General features: G+C 33.1%; 2 protein-coding genes across 4 annotated transcripts; one reads left to right on the plus strand and one right to left on the minus strand.

The window, feature by feature from the left end:
• Window positions 1-184: 184 nt before the first annotated feature.
• LOC140048520 (uncharacterized) lies at window positions 185-12,631 on the minus strand. Of its 3 annotated transcripts, none has more exons than XM_072093258.1 (6): window positions 12,318-12,631; window positions 6,392-6,922; window positions 4,860-5,002; window positions 2,758-4,596; window positions 2,206-2,384; window positions 185-1,877 (listed from the first exon to the last, which is right to left on the minus strand). In XM_072093258.1, exons 2-6 carry the CDS (start codon window positions 6,907-6,909, stop codon window positions 1,791-1,793), a joined length of 2,766 nt encoding a protein of 921 aa, XP_071949359.1. In that variant the 5' UTR covers window positions 6,910-6,922; window positions 12,318-12,631; the 3' UTR covers window positions 185-1,790. The 3 variants fall into 3 exon arrangements, with proteins under 3 accessions (XP_071949359.1, XP_071949358.1, XP_071949360.1); XM_072093257.1 differs by lacking the exon at window positions 12,318-12,631 and adding an exon at window positions 8,945-8,979; XM_072093259.1 differs by having other exon boundaries at window positions 186-1,877; window positions 6,392-6,837; window positions 12,492-12,630.
• A 398-nt stretch (window positions 12,632-13,029) lies between these two features.
• LOC140048519 (uncharacterized) lies at window positions 13,030-20,921 on the plus strand. Its single transcript, XM_072093256.1, has 6 exons — window positions 13,030-13,104; window positions 15,039-15,571; window positions 15,743-15,885; window positions 16,227-18,086; window positions 18,408-18,592; window positions 19,216-20,921. Exons 2-6 carry the CDS (start codon window positions 15,051-15,053, stop codon window positions 19,465-19,467), a joined length of 2,961 nt encoding a protein of 986 aa, XP_071949357.1. The 5' UTR covers window positions 13,030-13,104; window positions 15,039-15,050; the 3' UTR covers window positions 19,468-20,921.
• The last annotated feature ends 2,937 nt before the right edge of the window (window positions 20,922-23,858 follow it).

Consider the following 23,858-nt stretch of genomic DNA (forward strand, 5'->3'; position numbering starts at 1 on the left):
AACCGTAACATTTCCATGAATTTAATGTTTTTGTTTTGTTTGGTTGATCGCGTTCCACATTACGTTGAACGCGTTCGATGAGTATTAAATGTGTTTTTACTTACATTGTCTTGATTTAAAAAAAAAAACATCCAAGAAATTCGTAAGCAGTTGTTATATAGGCTAGTAGTTTGTTAATTTGTTAGGTTGTTAAGAGCAGGAATACAAAAATAAGTAGATATTTTGTGCAGTGACATTTATTGACAAATTAAATTTATTTATGATATTCTAGTCCATGTTTCAATCATTATTTAAACAAAACAAATGCCTTATCTGTGCCTAAAAACAATCATTGCCATTTACAATAAAAAAACAAACTTTATTTGTTGTAGGCCAACATTACATAACACTGTGTACCTACTGCCTGTATCAATAATCTGATTACACAAATTACGATTACTATACTAAATTAATAGTGTAATGATAAATAAACACTATTTTGTATTGTGGCAATTCCACAAAAATATGATCTTAAAAGATAATCATCTTAAAATAATCGAGATCGGATGATATTTAAGGATTCAATTTCAAAGAGATGTAATGAAAGAAAAAGTCTTCACGAAAACATGAAACAGACAAGCAAAGTTGTAAGAGGAACGATCACAAAACAGTACAAGTTGAGTGCTATGAACAAGAAACGTTAAAATAAAGATATTTAGACAATTCATTGTCCGAGGTCTTTACATATTGCACGAAATGTAGGTCTAAACCAATAAGATAACAATAACCATAAAAAATAACATATAACTTAAAAAACGTAAAAAATAGGCCTACAAAATATAAATAAACACTTCAAATTCACATATTTAAATTCTTAATAGCAACAAAGTAAATATTGTTTTTTTTATTTTTTTTTATTCAGTATATTACACAGAGGCGCCTTACAAGATGGAACCACCTTAGCTTCAAGGCGCCTCAGATTAACAAATACAACATTTTAAATCAACTAACAGAAACATCAATCAAATCTTCCAGAATTAACAAGAAATTGTTGAATTTACAATATTAAAATAGCAATTAATAATTAAAATTAAAAGTGCATTACAACATATAAAAATGACATTAAAATATTTAAAGCATAATGATAAAATGTTATTTAAAAAATATAAAACACTAGCGCTGTGAATCATGTATTTATATATAGGCCTATTTATAATAAAAATTATCTGTTGATTTAGCGTTTTCTTATTAAATTCTCGGCTCCCATACAGTATACTACCAGGAGTCTCCAACCGGGAGCCATGGAGCCAGGGTTCCTCAGACCACCCCAAACAAAGACTGACCATTCATGTGATAATTCCAATTAACACGAATTGAATTGATTCGCGATATTCACACCCACTTAACACGTGGAGTAGAAAATTTGAATGTAACAATACCTAAATACACCCTTAGTAAAATGAATTCGTCCTTTAAAGTTGCAGGCGCAAAAATATGGAACAGTTTACCAATTAATATTAAATCGGCACCAACAATTACGTCCTTTAAGGCTAGATACAAATCTCATTTCTTTTCATAAACACTGTATTATATTTAATTAAGTTTCTCTTTTGTATATTTTGATTAAGACAGATGTAAAACAGATACACTGTTATCTGATTGTTTTATCCTGTATAAATATATTATTTATTATTATTATAATAATTGTATTTGTCAGCCAAAAATTTCTTCACAGTTACTTATGAATAGAAAGCAATGACAGTAGGCCTAAACATGAAGATTGTTTGATCCGCTGGTGACGTAAGAATGTTTCATGCAATGCAGCAGGATTGTGGCAGGTACCTCGAAAAACCACTACTTTCAGATTGAACATTAGTCTTTTCTTGATTGTCGGTGTCCTAAAAACAAATATACCATCATGGTGAATAAACTATTTTTACAAGGAAAGGAAAATAAATAAAATGAGATTGCCTCGCAGGCCTAAACTACGAGATGTAATTTGGGACTTGGGCCCATATGGGCGAGTGTGCCAGTAATCCTATCAAATATCGGCAATAGTATATGGTTAGCCTACAATATTTCTTCTTCTTTCTGTCTAAATGGGTGAGGGTAAACGTAGCTAAATATGTTATTTTGAGTTTGTGTATTTAATCCATCAGGTCAACTTATTTTCTGGGCAAAAAAAGCGAAACTTTGAAGGGAAGACTGAGAAGGAAAACTTCTTACTTTGAATCGTTGTTTCCAGCGTCTGATGTTATATTTTCCTAGTGAATTAAGTACATCAATTATCTCTTCTTTGAGGCTTTCATAGTCGAGGCTTCGTCGATCAGCTCCCAGACTATGCTCCATATTGTAGGCCTCCTCGAGGAATTCCATACTAAGACTGAAGCGGTTTTCCGCATCCGCTGAAGAATATAATAAAAAACCTTTATTATTGCAATGAGAGTTTTTAGACTCTACAGATCACAATGTTGGTCGGTCGGTTGGTCGGTAAACACTAACTTGAGCACGCGACTGCAGCCATGTATATGGCCTTGTTTTATATACTGCTTATAGAAATATAAAATACCAAAACATTGTAAAATAAGAAACAATTACTGAATAACCACACTTTATATATCGTCTCTAAAGATTCTTGAGGTGGCCGTTTCTATAATTGTGATACAGTATAAATTGGTGAAGGGTTGGCAATTTTAGATTTGCAATTGTCATAATATCGTTATTCCGATCTTTTTTATTCTGGCGTTATCATAAAGTAAACAAATAACAGTAACTAACCTCGCTGGGCCTCTGATATTTCTGCGGCTCTTAATATTTTCTTACCAATATGATGGTGAACACGACCAACAAAGTACAAGCACCTGGCCGTGTCTGGGTTTTCTTTCAAAATCCGTCGGCAAATACCCAAACTTTTCTCAGCATCTGGGAGAGCTTTTATATAATCTCCCTTTTCAAAGTTGCAAAGCGCCATGTTTTTCAATATTTTGGATCTATGTGAAATTTCTATACCCGGGAAACTATTCTTCTGTATTTTCCATGCCTTTTTGAACCATTCTAAAGCTTCGTCGTACTTTGCTGTTTTCTCAGCACCCTTGAGTCTATTCCCCCAACTTCTTAAACAGGCTCCCATATTCATGACATACACAGAATAATCAATATGTCCTTCTGGATAATTATCTGTAATTCTTTCAATTATGTCCAACGCCTGTTGGTGATACGATCTAGCCTCATGATATTTTCCCCGACGGTGTTGCAAATGGCCAATTGAGTTCAATCCACGCGCCGTCATTGTATGATCTCTTTCGTGTTTTCGTCGTAGAGCCAAAGATCGTTTAAGTGCATTCAAACTTTTCAAGTATTTTCTCTGTCCACTGTATGCTCGTCCTTTCACGTACAGACATGCGGCCTTAGCAATCATTGTATTTTTATGACCTGTATCTTCAGATTTTAGTTTATCAATCGTCTTCAATCCGTCGTTGGCAGCATCGACTGCCATTGGCAGTTCGGCTTGACAAATGTGCTGGTCGCCTAACCATGCACAGAAAAAACTATAACTTGTATAGTCTCTTTCTTTCTTGGCTAATTTTGATTTCTTTTCAAAATACTCAACTCTTCGATCTGCTTCAACCAACCCATCCCAGATAGCATACTGCCTTTCTTCTTCGGAAAAGTCAAATTCGGCAACAGTGTTTCTTGGTGAAATGTTAGCTTCCTGTTTAAGATATTCGATCAGATTTGATTTGTCACTCTGGAACCTTTCAAAACCCTCTTTGAAATTTCTATTTGCAAGTTCACAAATTCTATTCAACTTTTGATGGTAATGTTGAAAAAATGCTGCCTTGGCAGTATCAATACAGGTTTTCAAACACGGATCTTCGCCTATTGCAAAGTTGCAGGTCTGCCTCACCAATGTGTGGACAATGTACTGATTACACTCGCCTTCACACGATGCAATGTTTTTAAATTGATCTAGCTTATCAAACTGCAAAACTCCGTAGGCGCAAAGTTCCTCTAGATGCAAACTAGTAGTACTCTTCTCTTCGTCAAGAATAATGGCAGCTACCTCTCTGTAAAAGAAACTTGGAAAGACGGCCAGCTTAACCAAATATGACTTGCAATTGTTATCGAGTTGATTAAACATGACATGCAGGCAACTGAGAACACTCTCTGTTTGTTCGATACCATGATTGTCAGTTTTGCCATACCTGTGCTCAAAAACTTTCTGTGCTGGAGTCGGGTTTTTCAGAAGTTCCAGTAGCTCTTTTGGTTGCATATGTCCCAGTTTCATACGACTGGCCACCGTTCGAATCGCATGAGGGTTTTGGCCACAAGCAAGTACCAAATCTTTACAGATAGCATCGTCGAGCTTTCGTAGCTCAGACGAGCGACGAAGAAGGGACATGGCATCTAACACTTCAAGAGGTTTTATTTCAAGTTGATGAAAGCTGTTTACCGACAATAAGGACTCATTATCAACTCTGTATCTTGATGTGATTAGGAATTTTACTCTCTGATTTTTCTCGGCAACAAACTCACGAAGAAAATTGATGAAGTCATCACGTGGTGGTATTCTTGGCTTCAAAACGTCGTCCGCATTATCTAAATAGATTATTGTTTCTGAAAAAACAGAGTAACATATACGGTAATATATCATGGTAGATTAAAATAATTATTCTGGATAATGTTACAATACACGCCTGTTAAAAGGTTTTGTATACTGAGAGTGCAACAACGATACATATTTTGATGAATTTTCTCTTAAATTTAATTTTATGGTTACAGTAAAATCTCATTAATATGAGTTATTGTAAAAAAAGTGACAATGATGTTGGCGGCAATGGTCAAAAACGAAAATGCCAAATGATGTGTATAACTGGTACCTAATTTATTTTCTCGTATCCAGCAAAATAATTCGGCAGCGTTAAAGTTAGATGGTACCATGTCTTTGATACCAATTGCGTTCATGATGGCAGCTCCTACTTCACTCAATGACATTAGGTTCCTCAAGTTGACAAGATAAGTTCTGTTAAAAAAGAAATCGAAATAAAATTTGCAATACAATAGCTTGTAGGCTCATTTTTATTAATGTATTACTTATCTATATATAAATTTACGTAAGGGCAAAATTCGATAAATCGCGGTTTATTTCTAGAATTTTTACTCGATGGTATATAAAGTTGGTTCATACTTTCGGTACTGATTTTAACCACCTGATGTAACCCTGTTTACTAATTAAATTGAGTTAGATAATTAGTTATTGACGATTAAAACGAATTTAGGTTCAACGATTTGCCCCAAATAGGGGTGTTTTCCGATCGTGGTATACACTGTCTAATGGATGTCCAACTTGAAAAATACCCGCACACAATAATACGAGGACGCTTCGCATTTTCCTATCTCCTCCTAAGATAATTGTTTTTAATAGCTGAAAACCGGTTGAACTGCTCGAGTACAGCATCATAATGTTGAAGACAGGCCGATTTTCTTTAAAAAATACTATTTTGATAGATTTAATTTACGTTTTTACAAATGTATTGATTTGCGATGAATGGAACATTCCAATCTCCCAGTCTGCCAGTTTGGTTTAACACAAGTAGGTAAATTTATGAGCCCTTGGAGAATAAACTTGCAATACTTTGACAATACAGTACTGCAAATACCTATTAACCATTTTTGGTCGTCATTTGAATCGAACATTTCTTACTGTGAATACTGTTAGATGTAAAAAAAATATATACAAACATTTCTTACTGTGAATACTGTTAGATGTAAAAAAAAAAAATACAAATAAACTTTATTACTGTGATTGTGGGTAGGCTCTACTGTTAGATATATAAACACGTAATATACAAATAAACTTTATTCCTGACATTTGCTTCTCAACGTTTGCATTAATTAATAATTACAAAAAATATAAACGTCGTAGTGGTGTATCGTTACATGTACTTTACTATTTCAATCGACTATGACAGTGACAGTTTTAACAAAGTATTAAATCGCAAATGTTTTACTATATTTAGTCACCGTTAGTGGTATATTATTTATAGGCCTATAAAAATGAAAACAATATTTCGTTACTGACGTGGATAAAGAATATATTTAAAAATTGTTCCTCTTTGTACCTATCCTCTTTCCCATCCCTCAACCCTAATTAAACAATTTGGACTCATTTTGTGGTAAGTTTCTCTTTCGGAAGTAATTCCCAGGGTGCTAATTTTGGTTGACTACATAAATCATTGTGTCTACTTATTCGTTTCTGTAAACGACAATGTATTATAGTCCTGCGGTACGTGCATTTAAAATCGCCAGATTTTTTACCCTGAAATTACTGTGTATTCGAGAACCATCTGTGGGCACGACCATCTAGTTAACTCAAATTAAACTAACTTAAAGATGTGTTTAATGTGCTTACGTAACAACAAATTCTTCTTTTAAATATGCGGAGTAGATTGCGCAAGTCTGAATAGATAACTTTGTTTTTCCAATTCCAGGCGAACCGGCGAGAATCACACAACAACATTTTCCAGTTTTCGCAGCAAAAGCCTGTAAGATTTTGTGCAATTCTTTGTCTCTTCCAACAAACAAAGAATCGTGTTTTACTGACAGCAACCTGATGCGTTCTTTATATTCTTTTATTTTCGGTTTATACTCTTCAATCTCGCCTAAGCCAGTTTTGTTCTTCATACGCTCGTATACTTCCTCTAGAAATCTAGTATCGTCCTCCGAAATAATCCCATTGTCCCAGAGTTTCTCGAACAATTCTAGCGGTGTTGATAATTCATCGTAGACATCCTTGGCCAACTTATCTCTTGAGTATAGTTTAACTTTCTTGAATTCTTCATCTTTCATGCCATCATGCTGTTCAGTTAAGAATGCATAAAACGGATTAACAGTAACGGGAATTTGATCGTTTTCTTTACTTGACGTCATGATTTCCTTAGTCCTATATAATAAAATATGTGAAAAAAATATGGTCATTACAGTGGGACCAAAGATTGTATAGCGCCGCTACGCGGCGCTATACAATCTTTGGTGGGACAGCCAGTCGACAAATCGTGTCAAATTTCGACTCTGAGAGGGCGCCCTACTTTTCTAATTTAGTTCAAAATTGCTAAATTTTAGGGTGTTGGAAAAACACAATATTTGTAAATTTAGCTGATTATCGGAAAAATATTGTTAGTGAAATAAATTCATAAATGGTTTTAATATATTGTCATGTAAAATTAAATGTATTTGAACAAAACGATAATCTGTAATTTAACGGCAAAATCAACCAATGTCTTTTTTTCGAAATTGTACCCTAGAAAATCATTAAAATAAAATATTTAGAAAAATTGAACAGTCCTGAATTTAAAATCCCTGTTAGAAAAATTAATAATCTACAGAATACGATATTAAGATACAAAATTCGGTGGTTGGGATGCAGCTCCGACTATTCAAACTAAAGGTACCACTATTTGTTCCATCGAAAACTAGCGAAACCGCCATTTTGTAAACACATCGTCATCGTGTTTATGAATTTATTTATATTGAACGATATACGCGATGTTTATAATTGTCCGCGTATAAGAATTCATATAAATAAATACATTCCAATACAACGTATATTATTACTTGTTTATTTATCACAGTATACATTTTAGTTGAGGAATATTTATCATAACTATTATAATAGCTTTTATACGAGTCCGAGGCCTAGCCCTATTAGCGAGCGATTGTTCCAGGGGCGGAAAGTCACTTAGTGACGTTGTGATCGGGCGCGTCGGGCCTAGCTAATATTAATAATATGACCTGAAATAAGCGGCTAACAAGAACTGTTATATACTTGCTTACAATTGTTTTGTTATTGATGAACAAACAAGCAATTAGATTGAATAACAAATTATTTATTCATTTTTTTGGGGTAAAAACATGTACAAACTAGTACTGTATAATAGAAATTATAAAAATAGTAATATTAAACTAATACAGTATTAATAAAATATAAAATAGGCCTAAAATACAATAAATATTCAATTTTTAAGGTCTACCACATGACAATAACATAATTTACAGAGTATAGTGTAGTAGGTTTGCATTCAACATAAATATTTGTATTGTAATTCATCTAAATCCTCTGCAACATACATATATATTTGTAATTCAACATGCTGTTTTAAATAATTAAATTATAGTTTGGGTATGACAATGTCGATAGGTACCGGTGTCATCTTTTTATCCACTTCACTCTCAGTTTGAAGTCACAAAGACAAAGAACTCTGCATCATCAACGATTCCTGAAAGTGTCAGAAAAAATAATAAACATTATTTTAAAAAAACGTTAATGTCTGGTTGTATATATAATTATAATATAATATTATATGATGACATAAAAGTAAGGCAAATGGAAGCTGTATTTTATTAATTAAATTACAGTATTTACTATTATTATTTATATAATCTAGGCCTACTACTAGTACTAGTAGCCTGCTAGGCATCTATTGAGCCTAATAAATCAAATAATAAATGAAAAATAAAATAATAATATTAATACTGATTGAAAAAAAGGTTTTTTTTGCGGGGATCAGATCACCAGGCTAGGCCGGCCAGGACCAATGATACTCGTAATCAGTACAACTTAACGACTATCGGATCAGCATCAACACAGTACAACACACGTCTCGCTATCGCCTATACTGACACACGTGTCTCGCGTTGCCGAAACCACGCTCACAGCTAGGTCTCGCTATCGCCTATACTGACACACGTGTCTCGCGTTGCCGAAACCACGCTCACAGCTAGAAAATGTACCTACCTTTCGAGGCCTGAGAATACACCAACAAATTTTGAACAGGATAGAAATATATCATACTCGATTAAACTAATATTATTTTTGATAAAACAATTGATTATAATTGTTTTAATTTGTTGGGATGCACCTCCGACTATTCAGAAAATGGACAACAAAACAGTAGTCAAATCGTACCACATTTATAAATTTCACGAGTCCCGACTTCAGTCGCCGAATGTATTGTATTAGCTTCGGTTTCAGCGTTGCCAGCGATAAAATTTAAATTATGCCGTATCCTGTCTCAAATAATGCCAGATTGGGAAAAATAATGCCAGATCCCCAAAATGTGGCCCTAAACAGCGCCACCAACGGTTGTATGTCTAATAAACGTTTGTAAAACCCCAACTGACACAATATAGGGCCTAAATTGTATCCCTATGTCGTTGCAAATGACACAAACACCAAACCACGAACCCTTCTCCCCCCACCCCCCCCCCCCCAAAAAAATTTAGAATTTTTAAGCTGAAATATGAGAGCTGCTCGATCTTTGCACTTAATTTCAAATATGAAAGGATCTTAGCCCACCATAATTAGAAAATGGCAATTATAATTTAAAATAGGAAATAAAAATATATATTAAGTGTCTCCAGGACCTCAGCCCCACCATGGTTGATAAGAAAATTTTGAAAAATGCTGATGGCCGGAAATGCCACTTAATTTAGAATATGAAATAAAAATATATTTATTAGTGTCTCCAGGATCTTAGCCCACCATAGTTTGAAAATGAAAATAGGAAATCAAAATATATATTAATTGTGTCCGCCAGGACCTCAGCTCCACCATGGCTGGTGCTGAGGTAAGAAAATTTGGGAAAATAGAGCTGCTCAATGGGCGGAAATGGCACTTAATTTCAAATATGAAATAAAAATATATTTATTAGTACCTCCAGGATCTTAGCCCATCATAGTTTTGAAAATGGCAATTATAATTTAAAATAGGAAATAAAAATATATATTAAGTGTCTCCATGACTTCAGCCCCACCATGGTTGGGGCTGAGGTAAAAAAAATTGAAAAATAGAGCTGCTCGATGGGCGGAAATGGCACTTAATTTTAAATAAAAATTACCTCGCCCACATGGTCACTACTGGGGCTGAGAGGTGAAGAACATTTGGAAAAATAGAGTTGCTACGACGATGCAAATGGAACATAATTTGAAATATGGAAAACAAATTCTGCTAGAAGAAATTCTTTTTAAAATTAGAGCTTCTAATTAGTTACTGGAAATTGCCATTTCAAGGGTTGGGGTAGGGGTGCGGCCACTTATAATTATGAACTGAAACAACAAAACCCCTTTCATAATGTTTTCGTTCAATTGTATCTGTGGATCCAATAACCTGCATGGTCTCTGAAATAGAGCAACATAATTGGCCAATAGCTAGCCTCTTCGGATTTGTTGTGCTGCCTATATCGCACACACGGTAGTTTTCGAGCAGCCTTCCTATCCGAAGAGTCTATTTAAGTCCGAAACAAAAGGATGGAAGAACTATTGTACGGAAAACCCGAACAGATCTGTTTTGTACGATATGATATTGTGTAAGGTGATATGTATTAAATTTCAAGATTTAACAAAATATTTTATTTTTGTTCTGTGGTATATTATTTTTTTGGTAGTTCAAAAAACACAAAATTATGCCAGATTATGCTAAAAACGGCTAAATAATGCCGCGGCATTATGCCAGATGCCGTGGGCCTCTAAATAATGCCAAAAAGCATAATAATGCCAGAAATGGCAACTATGTCCGGTTTCTTTGAAGGAAACCGATTGGTTATTCAATAATACTTATTAGGAAATGCTTTTACCATAATAGGTAATGTTGGGCGGGTCTTAAATATTTATGAGAGCTTAAAATAAAACAGCACTTATTTGCTAGGCGACGAAAAATCGTGGTTTCAGTTTTCAACGATAGGTGGCGCTTCAAAATCGTCAATGCGGAAGTAAGTCGATTTTACACGATTTAACGGTCAAAACGCGAAGTGGCTTTCCCACTGATTAAAATCTACGCCATGTACAGTGTTGAAAGACGACAAAAATTATGTTTATTGGAATGCTACAACTTAATTGTGAATTTAAAGACTTAAGGTATAAGTTTCTATCTTGTATAAACGATATTCTCTTGAAGTGTAATTGTGAATCCAAAAATATTTTCACCACTCTCTCAAATTATAAAGAAGTCTACTTTCCAATTTCTGAAATCTTAAGAAAACTTAACTATATAATGATAGATGAATGGAGAATTGAATTACAAAATAAATCAAGTCTCCACATCTATGAAACATTAAAATCAAAACCTGGACTTGAAAATTACTTAATTGATAAAACTAATTTTGAAGGTGCTGCATTAAAATTTAAAGCTCGTTCAAATACTCTACCTTTGAATGATAGAACTGCAAATTGGAATATTGATAATAATAAAAAATGTAAATTGTGCGGTACAAATTCGGACGAAGACATCCATCATTTCATCCTTAATTGTCCAGCTTTAAATAATATACGTAATCAGGAATTATTTCATTTATATGTGGATATGTATAGAAATGGCAGCAAAGATATGTTTGATACTTTTTATACTTCTCCTGAAAATGACAAACTTAAATATATTTTGGGATACTCAGATAATTTAATTGATGAAGAGTGTGAAAATATTTTGGATAGTTTTTGTAAAAGATACCTAAAACAAGCATGGCAATTTCGAAATGATTCACTGAATTCCATGACTCAATAACTATGTTATCTACATTGCTACATTAAGTAAATTGAAATAAAAGTGGGTTGGGGGTTTTTCGTAATAAGCTGTGTTTATCAGCTGATTTTATTTTATTTTATACACTTTTACTATATCTTGTTTTGTATTCATTGTGTAAAGTAATGATCTACTGTATGTATCGATGTAAATTGGGGGGGGGGGGGGGGTTAGGATAGGGGTTGATAGTTGATTTTGCCTTTTTTTACTTTTCTGTTAATTGTTATATTTTATATTGTGAAGGATGCACCTTTGTGCTAAGTGTGCCACCGATCTAAAGGTGTAATTCCAAATAAATAAATAAATAAACACCCGTAATTTCTTTGTTGTCGTTTTGCTCACCTTTTATTTTCTTTATTTTCATTATCTTTATCATTGGTGTATATCATTGCTGTTCAATTTATTTCAGTAATTTGTTTTTTTTATTTGATTTTTCATTTGTTTTTGTTGTATGTTAAATCCATCATGAGATCTCCTCTTAGGTTAAATTTAACATGAAATAAAATAATAAAATGAATAGGATACTGAATCGGCATATACACTTGTTCCCAGAGTAGGCTACTCAACATTTTGTTTTAAGAGTAACCTTTTTTTAAATGTGACCACTTGGAGAGATGTCGAGTCGTGACGAAGTTGGAAGGGATATACTAAAATATGGATCCTGGACGGATATGGATCGGCTCACAGGTTACTAAAAGTGGAACTTGGTTCCTTTTATCCCACATTAGGTAAACTTGTACATATACTTCTACATATACTTACGTACCGTTAGCTCAGGCTTAATGATGGCAATATAACGAACGGAGTTGCTTAGGCCTATTTTGCTCGATTTCGATCGACTATTTTATAGACTATTCATTGGGAAACATTCAAAAAGAGGATACCTATCCACATAATTCTCATGCATTCGTAAAACCACGATTAATTTCTGTAGGCCTACCTGTCTGCTTGATTATTTATATGGAAAGCTTCCATTTTCTATCATTGTGACCCGGATTGAATTATGCAAGCAAAATCGATGAACCGAATGGTTTGTTTATTGATTGTAATGTTTTTAAAACAAATCCTATTCGTTTGTTTGGCTATTCGCGTTAACCTCATTACAAAACGCGTCGTTTAATCGGGGTAAGATTTCAGTTCAGCACATTGGTAGGCCTAATAATATTTGATGTGTTAACATAATTAACACGTCGTAAAATTCCGACACGTACCATGTCCCCAAAATGATAGTTTCAAGCCTGTCAGCTCCAATATTTACTATTCCATAAAAGTTAATACCTTTGAATTGTAATAACAGTAGATGTGACATCTACTGCAGTCATAGATTACATTTCGAAGGTATGTGTCATCATAATGTTTAGTTGACGCACATAATCATGCATTGACGGTAATTGCGTTTTTTATACTACATGCATGCATAGTTATTGAAAATTATTTTTTGCACTACCGTGTGTAATTATTGTAACCGACATAGAGGCCTATATTCAGTTTTCGTAATTATTCCATGATAGGCCTTCTCTACAAGGTAACGTAAAATAGCTGAAGACTTTAAGGTAAGAATCTACTTAAGCCTAGGCCTACTATGTTGGAATAATTATTCGTTAACTCTATCTATATGCCTATTCTGTTACATCGAATTACATTTTCAAATACCGTAACAATAACATTCAGTCTGTTGATACATAATATAAATAAAATATATAACCACCTCTTCAGCATAACGACGCCATTAAAATGTCGTTAAAAGGAATTGGTTCATTAGATATAGGTCTACTGTAGGCCTACTGCTCCGGGTTGCTAAGGTTTAATCGTTATAGGACGTTTGATCTCCTTATACAAGTACATACGAGGAAAACATTTAAAGACATATTTCGGATCAGGCTACTATGTAGGCCTACATAGGCCTACAGATTGCATGTTCTTTTTCGTCATAAAATCTGATCACAAACACTCAAAGGTCTAAAATGCAAATGGTTCAACAATAAATGCTTTGCATTTTCTAACTTCTAACTTTATTAATCTAAAAAATAGAATTTGTAGAATTGGGATTTTGATAACCATATCAAGATGATAGATATACTTAAAGATATATTGTACTCCTGAAAAAATAATATAAATTTGTGTTGTTAAATATGCTAGGATAATAGTTATTCACTTTGTGACCAAAAATTGGATAAAAAAAAAATATTTGTGACCTGAAAAACTGTAATTTAAAGCAAAAAATAGTCAGATTGGCTGCCAGCCAATTAATGTTTGCTTGAATATAACCGTTTGTTTGTCTTTTTATAATAAGTGAAAACGTTATTTTCCCGTTTTTTCTGATTTACTCTCTCAAAACTATAAAATCATCAATTCACAATCTGATTTTCAATTAATCTTCATTTTTCATGTTTTCACTCTTCGCTGTTTATACTCACTTGAATTATTTTATCTCCCAACAAGAATGGCTGTCTACCCCAGCACTATACCACCACTAATACAACATTCGACCTTGCAAATACTAGAATAACTCTTTTATTTAAAATAACAAAAGCCTATTATTAAAAAGAGCTAGACCTATCATATTATGTAAAACGGAAACATTAGCATAATATAACGGCATAACGTATGCAGATGTGATTTTGTAAGTTGTAATAGCTTAACTAATATTTCAAAGATTCCATCATGAAAAAGGAAATCATTTATTATAATAGTTCTTCCACGATTCCATGTACCATGTTTTACCAATTCTTTTTATTTGTGCCTATCCTCCACGGTATACATTTCTCATAAAAAATAGGATTGAGCATTTCATGAAATAGTATTTTCATTTCTCCCTGATCATACTTTACTGTATGATGTTACTGATTTAAATAAATCAAATGTTTAAATTCATGGGCTAGATACTGTACAATGAAAAAAAAACTACTGTTGTTCATAGTTATAATTAGAAAAGCGTCTATGAATATATGTAGTAGGCATATGTTCGCCAAAGCTTAAAAACAAATCACATAGGTACTGTACTGTATTAAATATTTTTTTAATTTAAAAGGTATATATCACAGTATTGTATTTACAACACATTTCTATTTGTACATTTGCCATGATCTACATTAGACCAAGAATGTTCATACAATTTATACTTTATTTTATCACTTTTTTTTAACTATAGGCCTACATATTACCATTATTCCACCCCGTATTCAAAACGCCTCCCTTCCGAGTAAACTCCTCTCTCGAATAAACTCCCCCTTTTTTAAAAACCGTCCTGAGCAATTACCTGTAGGCGTTTATTCGAATAAATACGGTATTTTTTACACGACCGTTTTCCTTATCGTTTTGTTGATCGTTGAAATAATGGTGAATGAAATTAAGTCTTAATTTCTTCACCATCAATGTAGTATTGCCTTTGAGACGAAGTGTACCGTATACACCAAGTTAGTATTGAATAATTCGCTATTAAGATAAGATATTCCGTAATTACGTATTACATTTGTTATATTTACAGGAGAAATGGGTCATGGCGTCAAATAATGAAATCGATAATATTGCCATCACTGTTAATCCGTTTTATGCATTCATAACTGATCAACATAATGGCATGGTCGATGAAGAATTCAAGAAAGTTAAACTCCATTCAAAAAACAAATTGGTCAGGATTGTCTACGATAAAATAAAAACACCACTAGATTTGTTTGAGAAACTCTGCGATAATGGGGTTATCTCGGAGGACGATACTAGATTTCTGGAGGAAGTATACCACCATATCCAGAACAAGACTGGCCTAGATGAGATTGAAGAGTACAAACGTAAAAGAAAGGAATATCAAGAACGTATCAGGTTATTGTCAGTAAAAACCGATTCTTTGTTTGTTGGAAGAGACAAAGAATTGCACAAAATCTTACAGGCTTTTGCTGCGAAAACTGGAAAATGTTGTTGTGTGATTCTCGCCGGTTCGCCTGGAATTGGAAAAACAAAGTTATCTATTCAGACATGCGCAATCTACCCAGCATTTTTGATAGAAGAAAAAGTAGTTGTTACGTAAGTATAACGTATTGCTATTAAACTACTACATGACGTATTCTAATCTTAGTTTCCGTTTTTGTGTTTTTAGATACTTAAGTTATAACCGAAAGTTTGTAACCAAACACATTATTTAATAATCATATTTTAAAGACGACTTAAATATCTTATATTTTATATTTACTACAGTACTTATCTTGTAAACCTAAGGAACTTAATGTCATTGAGCGAAGTAGGAGCTGCTATCATGAATGCAATTGGTATCAAAGATATAGTACCATCTACGTTTGATGTAGACGGGTTATTAGAAAAGATACGAGATATGAAATCAGGTATATTTTAAATGTCCTTTTCCCAGAATGTTATCAATACAAAAAATAAAAAATTATAGGCAAATAAGAAATGGAATATGTGCTAAAAATAATTCCACAAAGCAAAATGATTACATTCATTTTACTTATTCTACTAATAGAAAAATATTTTTAAGACTGATTATTATACTCAATATTGAAATTGGACTTAAAAAAACTACAGAACGGTAAAATTAAAAACTACTACTTTACAGTCAATACACAGTAAACGCACTTAATTAGGCTTATATATCGAAGAGATGGTTAAATAGGGGATTCAGTAACTAAGTTACAATATAGTATACAAATATTATGTTTTCCAGAAACAATATTCTACTTGGATAATGCTGATGATGTTTTGAGACCAAGACGTCCTGTGCGTGACCACTTCATTAATTTTCTCCTTGAATTTATTCGAGAAGAAAATCAGAGAGTAAAATTCCTAATCACAACAAGATACAGAGTTGATAATGAGTTCTTATTGTCGGTAAACAGCTTTCATCAACTTGACATAAAACCTCTTCAGGTGTTGGATGCTATGTCTCTCCTTCGTCGCTCATCTAACCTTCCAAATCTTGATGACACGATTTGTAAAGATTTAGTGTTTGTTTGTGGCCATAACCCTCACGCAATTCGAGCTGTGGCCAGCCGTATGAAACTGGGACATATGAAACCAAAAGAGTTACTGGAACTTCTGAAAAAACCGACTCCAGCACAGATAGTTTTTGATCACAAATATGGCGCAAATATGTCTACTGAAGGCCAGGAGATCGAACAACAGGAGAGCGTCCTCAGATGCTTACGTGTTGTGTTTGATCAACTCGACAACAAGTACAAGTCATATTTGATAAAGCTGTCCGTCTTTCCAAGCTTTTTTTACAGAGATGTGGCTTCTATCATTCTTGGTGAGGAGAAGAGTTTCACCAGTTTGTATCTACAAGAGCTCTGTATCTATGGTCTTTTGGAATTCGATAAGCTTGATCAATTTAAAAACATCGAATCTTGTGAAGGGGATTGTAATCAATACAATGTTCATACACTGGTGCGGCTCACCTGTGAACTTGAGACAAGAGATGATGAGTCTTTAAAACCATTCATTGATACTGCCATGATAGCATTTCTCAATCATTACCATCGAGTGATCAATGACATCTGTGAACTTGCAAACAAACATTTCAAAGAAGGCCTTGAAAAGTACCAGAGTGATAAAATCAATCTAGTACAATACCTGGAACATGAAGCAAACAGAAAACCGGCAAACACTGCAAAAGAATTGAACTTTTCGCAAGAGGACAGACGGTATGTTGTCTTTGATGGCTTGGTCGAGGCAGATCGAAGAGTTGAATATTTTGAGATCAAATCACGCATAGCTAAGGCAGAAGGAGACTTGATCAGTTACAGCTTTTTATGCGCATGGTTAGGTGACCAGTATATATGTCAAGCCCAGATATTAGAAGCACATAAAGCCGCGGATAACGGATTGACGACACTTGATAAACTAAAATCTGGAGACAGAAGTCATGAAAATACAATGATTGCTAGGGCCGCCTGTCTGTACGTGAAAGGACGAGCATACACCGGGCAGCAGAAATACGAGGAAAGTTTGATGGTTCTCCACGAATCGTTAGCTTTGCGACGAAAACTTGAAGGAGACCATACGATGACCGCACGTGTACTCAACACAATTGGGCACGTGTTCTATCGTCAGAAAAAACTTCGGGATGCTCAGCGCTATCACGAAGAGGCATGGGAAATGATTGACAAAATCACAGGTGGTAAACCAGAAGTACATATTGATTTTTCTGTGTATGTCATGAATGTGGGAACCTGTTTTAGAAGCTGGGGAAATAGATACACTGATTCTAAGGAAACCGAAAAGGCCAAAGAACAATATGACAAAGCTTTAGATTTTTTCAATAATGCTTTAAAAATGCAGCAGAGGAGTTTTCCTGGTCTAGAGATTGAACTGACGTCAAAGATTCTTAGGAATAGAGCACTTTGCTACTTTGAAATGGAAGAATACACCAAAGCTCTACCAGATGCTGAACGAAGCTTGCGTATTAGCCAACGGATTTTGAAAGAGAACCCTGACACAGCTAGATGTCTGTACTTTGTTGGATGTACTCACCATCATATTGGTAAGAAAATACTAACAGCCGAAGACTTATCAGAGGATGAGAAAGGTAAGTTCTGTGAGCAAGCGGGAAAAATAAAATTATCTTGTCAAATTTCAAATTATCGGATATACGTGATATGACATAAAAACTATTATAAACTATTCTGTTACCCTATAGCACTCTGGTCAGTATTTAGAAAATTAAAGGCATGTATGTATTTACATTTATTATAATCGTTTAAGTAGTTTATATCAGCTAATACTTTTACGCTTTTGTTCGAGAGCAGTAGCTGATATAAACTATTTAAAAAATTGCAAAACGTTCAGCGTGTTTCCAAAATGTATATCATTATAACCAATTCCATTTGTTATAATAATTTTTCTTCAGCGGATGCTTACAATCACTTCAGTCTTAGTATGAAATTCCTTGAGGAAGCCTACAATATGGAGCATAGTCTTGGACCCCATCGACGAAGCATTGACTATGAGGACCTCAAGGAAGAGATAATTGATGTACTCAGTTCACTCGGAAAAGACGAGGATGCCACCAATCTCTGGGAACAACGATTTGCGGTATGTTTTGTTTTCTAATGAAAACAGATGAAATTTTTTGATAATGAAAAGTATTTAAAATAAAGTACTAGGGTCAGATTTATCAAACATCTTTAGAAAGAAAAATTTAATTCAACTTAGGTCAATTGTTTTTGCTTTAGTCAGTTTGTTTACAAATAATCTAAGCAATTATTTTCTTAACTCTTAGATGACGAAGTCTATTCCATAAGATACCATGAAAAGAACTGGTCTGATAAATACAGCTTTTCACTCGAGTACTTCTTAACAAAAATATTGATATTTTAACTTACGGCAACGTGGTGTAAATTTAGCTCATGAAACTCTATTCCTTGTCGAATCATAATCATACAAATAGATCACATCACAAATATGACGATATGTTTAATATCCTGTAATTAAACGTGTTCTTCGATCGTTGTCGACATTTTAAACCAGTATCTGAATTTGCAAGTTGTTTGAAATAAATCATTAAAAAAATGAGCTGTAAAGTTATGAAGAGAAATAGCCGAAATATTTTATTTTTACGAAATTAACTATACCATTATCAATAAACCTGCGTTTTTCTTTTTTTTAATTAGTTGATCAGTCAGTACATTCACGATATCATGTTTTTCTGTATTTAGGAAACAGACCAACAAGATACTACTGAAAGTTATCATACCTGTTATGAACATATCGGTGCACCAACGCAACCAACTGAAACCACTAAAGAAGAAGAAGAAGATGATGAACCTATGGAACCACATGGATCAACGGATGAAGAAGGTGCATCGTTGAAACAATCAGAGGGACCTAAAGAAGAAGATGTTGTAGCAGGTGGAAAGAGTTACACAACTCGAAAATTGTTTAAGATGGACAAGTGCTACGTTGCCTAAAAAAGAAATCTGATTTTAGGTTTATTTAAACGGAGATCAAAACATGAACCATAAATAAAATAATACAGTTATAAAATTTAAAATAAAATGTAATGACAAAAAAGATCGATGTTTCAGAACCAACATGAAACAATTCTCAAGAATAAATGAGAGAAAATGGTTCCATGATGGTTTCGAAACGTCAATCTTTATTGTCATTAAATTTTATTTTTAAGTTATAATAGTAAACGTCTCTTAATTCGTAAGTTACATTCCACAGAAAAAAAAATCGAACCAATAAACCAATAATTACTGATTGTTAAATTAGTTCAGTTAGTTTTGTTAGACATATTTTTATAGAATGTTTTGGCAGCAACAACTGCTTAGCACTTATTAGCACCTACACGAAATTAGTTTCAAACTTATTTACATTCCAATTGTTATTATAGTAATTAATATACTTTTTTTTAATCGAACCTTGTCTAAATGCAATATTAATTTAATATTAAGGTCTAGATAACTGAGGCCATCGATTAGAAGGAATACGGCCTAGATTTTGACGACTTAGAATTACCTTATTTAAAAATGTATATAATGCAATTAGTGGGAAATAATATTAATAGCCGCCTATAATATAATTTAACATCTTGAAATCTTAAATTATTTAAAATTTTCAATAATCCATTTCTATTTAATTATTTAAAAGCTTTATATTCGTGTACAGTATTAAATGTGCATTTTTACTATGTGGACGATGTATCGATACATGTTAGAAGGATGGAATACGAAGGGTTACCTGTTAGTTTGAGGAAGAAGCTGTTTTAGAGGTATCTGTTCACCCATTGTCTCTCCCTTCTCCCTTCAGTGTGATTAATTTAGCTGAATTTAGTGCAAAATTACTAAATTAGTATGTACTTGGTATGGCTTACATATTTCACAGAGTAAAGGTTGGTAATCACGGCTAAATCTATAAAAGAAAGTTACGGTATATACTGTTGGTCTGAACATTTTTTTTATTTTGAGACAGAATTTCAGTATAACAAGTTTAGTTTTCCGTATCTTCAATTAATTATTACTTAGACTAGTAATTTCTGTAGTATATGTCATGTCTTTTGGTGATGGTGTCGATGATTTCATATAATGAAACTGTATCAATGGGTCTTATTTTCTTCTTTCAAAATTTGTGTATTGCTATAAATAGTAACTAAATGTGTAGTCTGTGCTGCTTAAAAAAAGTTTTTATTTAGCCTATTTGTTTTGAAAGGAATATTATTGAAATAAAACAAACCGTATAGGCCTTTAGTATACAGTTCATAGCAAATTAGAAACCAGCACACACAGTAGTTGATCTTGCACACATCAAGCAAGTTTGACGAATAATGTGTATCACAGTAGTGATTTTAAAAGGGACAGATAGAAAAAACATAAAAAGGTACAAACACATTATAAAGAAAATGGTCCAATAAAAGTCAAATAGCAGCAAACTAAAGTGTTATTTGTTGTTTTTGCAATTGTGTTACAATTAAGACAATTCATTGCATTATGTCATGTTTTCTACAGTTTCAATGTATAACAATTTTCTTTTGCCGCCTTGGGAATTGTACCAAATTTTGTTCCATTAAAAAAAGCGATTAGGACTCGAACCAATCGAGGCAGAATGGAAGAAGACTTACGTGCAGTCTAACGGAATGTTGCGCACACTGAACATACACAAGAAGCGACACGCGGTAAGCGTCAAATATAAAAGTCGAGCAAAGCTTGAAAAACTTGCCCAAGGAACATCTCAAGTCTTCGCGCGAGCATCGAGTTCACCACTAAAATAGTGTGCACCGGCCTTCCGGACTACTTGCTCGTTTTAGATCGAATATCTTTTATTTTGCTGGAAAAGCTACTCATTGCGTTACAGATGTATTGTCCCCCAAAAACATGAAAAATGAAGATTATTAAAATCAGACTCTGAATATGTCATTTTGTTGATTTAATCAATGTAATCACTTCCGTAGAAATAACCCCCATCCCCGCCTCCTACTTACATTTTTTTTAAAGTAAATATAACAAATGCATTCGTAAAACTCCATTATTAATCCGTGTATTTGCTGATTGATTATTAAGACCCGGATTAAATTATGCAAGCAAAACCTATGAACCGAATGGTTTGTTTATTGATTGTTGGTAATGTTTTAAAAACAAATTATTTTCGTTTGTTTGGCTATTCGCGTTAACCTCATTACAAAACGCGTCATCGGTGGTAAGTTTCAGTTCAGTAAACATTGGTAATGTTTAAGCAGGGAAGATGTAATTTAACTCTTCCCTGGCTTAAGTGTTCTTAACACGTCATCAAATTCTGATACGTGCCATGATAGTTCAAGCCCGTCACTATTCACTAATTCAGAAGTTATACACTTTAAATTGTAATCTGTAATACAGTATAACAGTAGGTTAATCAACATAATGTTTAGTTGACGCATAGAAGCATGCGTTGACGATTATTGCGTTTTATTATATTGTAGGCACAGTAAAACAATATTGAATATGTAATTGTGTTTCCGTTGTAATCTCCAAAGCAACGTAACTAGATGTAGGAAGACTTTAAGGTATGTTTAATTCAACCTATATCCTCTTCGTTTCACTCTATATATAGTCATATAGGATAGTCGGTTAGGCCTACATCTGCTGCAATTACATTTTACATATTTTCAAATAACAATGAAATTACGCTCTGTTGATATAAAATACATTTCAGCATCATGAGGCCCATAAATAAAAAGGTCATACAAAGGGTTTTGTTGGTCTATTGAATGGAGTATAGACGAGTATAGTGTAGGCCTAATGTAGGTAGGTGGGAAGTTCTATATCATTAATGGACGTTTTATACTGTACATTCACACTACCAGGAAATCATTAAAAGACATTTTGTGGCCAACATGTAGGCCTACATGCATGTTTTATATTCTCTATCATCATAACATCTTATGACAAACAATTAAAGCTTTAAAATGCGAACTGTTCATATTATTGATCTGCATTTTATATTAATGGCAATGACAAGAATCTACTTAGATGTTATATAGAACAAATAATGTTTTTATATTACCTATTAGTGCGATGGTAAAAATAATTTGGTGAAATATGAAATTCTATTTTTACTCGAGCTTCGCCTCATAAAAATAGAATTTCATCTTTCACCACCTGAAATTATTTGTACCATCGCACTCATTATTTGTATAATAAACGAATTTAGGCCAGACCCGGCGGCTATTCCTAATGACTTACTAATGAAACAAAAACAAATTGAAAATATAAAATTCTTAGGATTTTAATATACTATAAATAAAATGAGAAAGATACCTGAAATTACATATTTACTTACTTAAATAATATCTATAATTTATTTCTTATATCTTTCATTTATTATCATAATTTTGCGACACGCATGGCTAGTCCACTAAACACTAAATCACTCCTGTATTAGTCGTGCAAAGAATAGGCATTGAATGAGATACAGTGTTGGCTACAAGGTAGAAAAACTGATAGATTAAACGGTACTGTATATATGCTGGTATGTTTTAGATTGCAACAGCATAAATTGCAAGAGCTATTATATTCTGGAAAAAGGAAACGTATCTATACAAATATATTAATAGACCTATACAGACGCGCTTTTGTATAATGAAAAAAAAACCCGTTTTGATTGTTGTAATTTATTTTACAGAACTGAAAATAGTTTGTTATTTTAATGGTATTCCATGGTTATCAATGACTGCAGATTATTACACAGTTATCTTTATGGTTTATATTTATTTTACATAGTTGTAAGCATTTATCATAGCTCAGTTATTGTACCATTCAAATTCATGAGCGGTCCAAAGTTTCAATCAATATTTGTATTATATCTGTTGAAGCTTTGAAAACAAATTGTATAATATAGATAAGATATTTCTTTTTGATTAAAAATGATTAAATAGTGGTCCATATACAAGGAACCAATCTCTAAAGACCAGAGAAGTACTAGGAAGACCACTGTTATTTATAGTTTTGAAATATGACCCTGATTAGTGAATACATTACGTTCTAAATTATTATTAGTTTAGTCCAAGATATTGTTTAGTGTATCAGTTTTATTTTTATTATTCAAAATTACATGTTATTGTCTCCTTTACCGATAATAAAAGAAAACGAGATTTGTTCAGGAAAATGTAAACAGAAACGGAAATTGTTTAACATTATATAAGTAGGGCTATGATTTGTATGTTGCTTGTTTAGGGATCTTACGATTATTTTAAAATTATAATATAATTCCTAAACAATATAGTAATGTATCTGCTTGTGTTCGTTTATACGCGAATTTTGCAGTAGGTCAACAAAAATAGGCGTTTCAAAAGCTGATGTTATAGATATATTAATTAAGTCAT

Source organism: Antedon mediterranea, chromosome 5 (assembly GCF_964355755.1).
Source record: "Antedon mediterranea chromosome 5, ecAntMedi1.1, whole genome shotgun sequence".
Classification (NCBI taxonomy): domain Eukaryota; kingdom Metazoa; phylum Echinodermata; class Crinoidea; order Comatulida; family Antedonidae; genus Antedon; species Antedon mediterranea.

What these genes read in the sequence shown, in the direction of transcription:
- LOC140048520 (XM_072093257.1), bottom strand. An exon ending in GATACGAGAAAATAAATTAG is followed by an intron (nt 4,597 to 4,859) that starts GTACCAGTTATA and finishes CTGTTTTTTCAG; the next exon opens with AAACAATAATCTATTTAGAT. An exon ending in GCTGGAAACAACGATTCAAA is followed by an intron (nt 1,878 to 2,205) that starts GTAAGAAGTTTT and finishes ATTTGTTTTTAG; the next exon opens with GACACCGACAATCAAGAAAA.
- LOC140048519 (XM_072093256.1), top strand. Translation starts at nt 15,051, where the DNA reads ATGGCGTCAAATAATGAAATCGATAATATTGCCATCACTGTTAATCCG. An exon ending in GAAGAAAAAGTAGTTGTTAC is followed by an intron (nt 15,572 to 15,742) that starts GTAAGTATAACG and finishes TATTTACTACAG; the next exon opens with TACTTATCTTGTAAACCTAA. An exon ending in GATACGAGATATGAAATCAG is followed by an intron (nt 15,886 to 16,226) that starts GTATATTTTAAA and finishes TATGTTTTCCAG; the next exon opens with AAACAATATTCTACTTGGAT.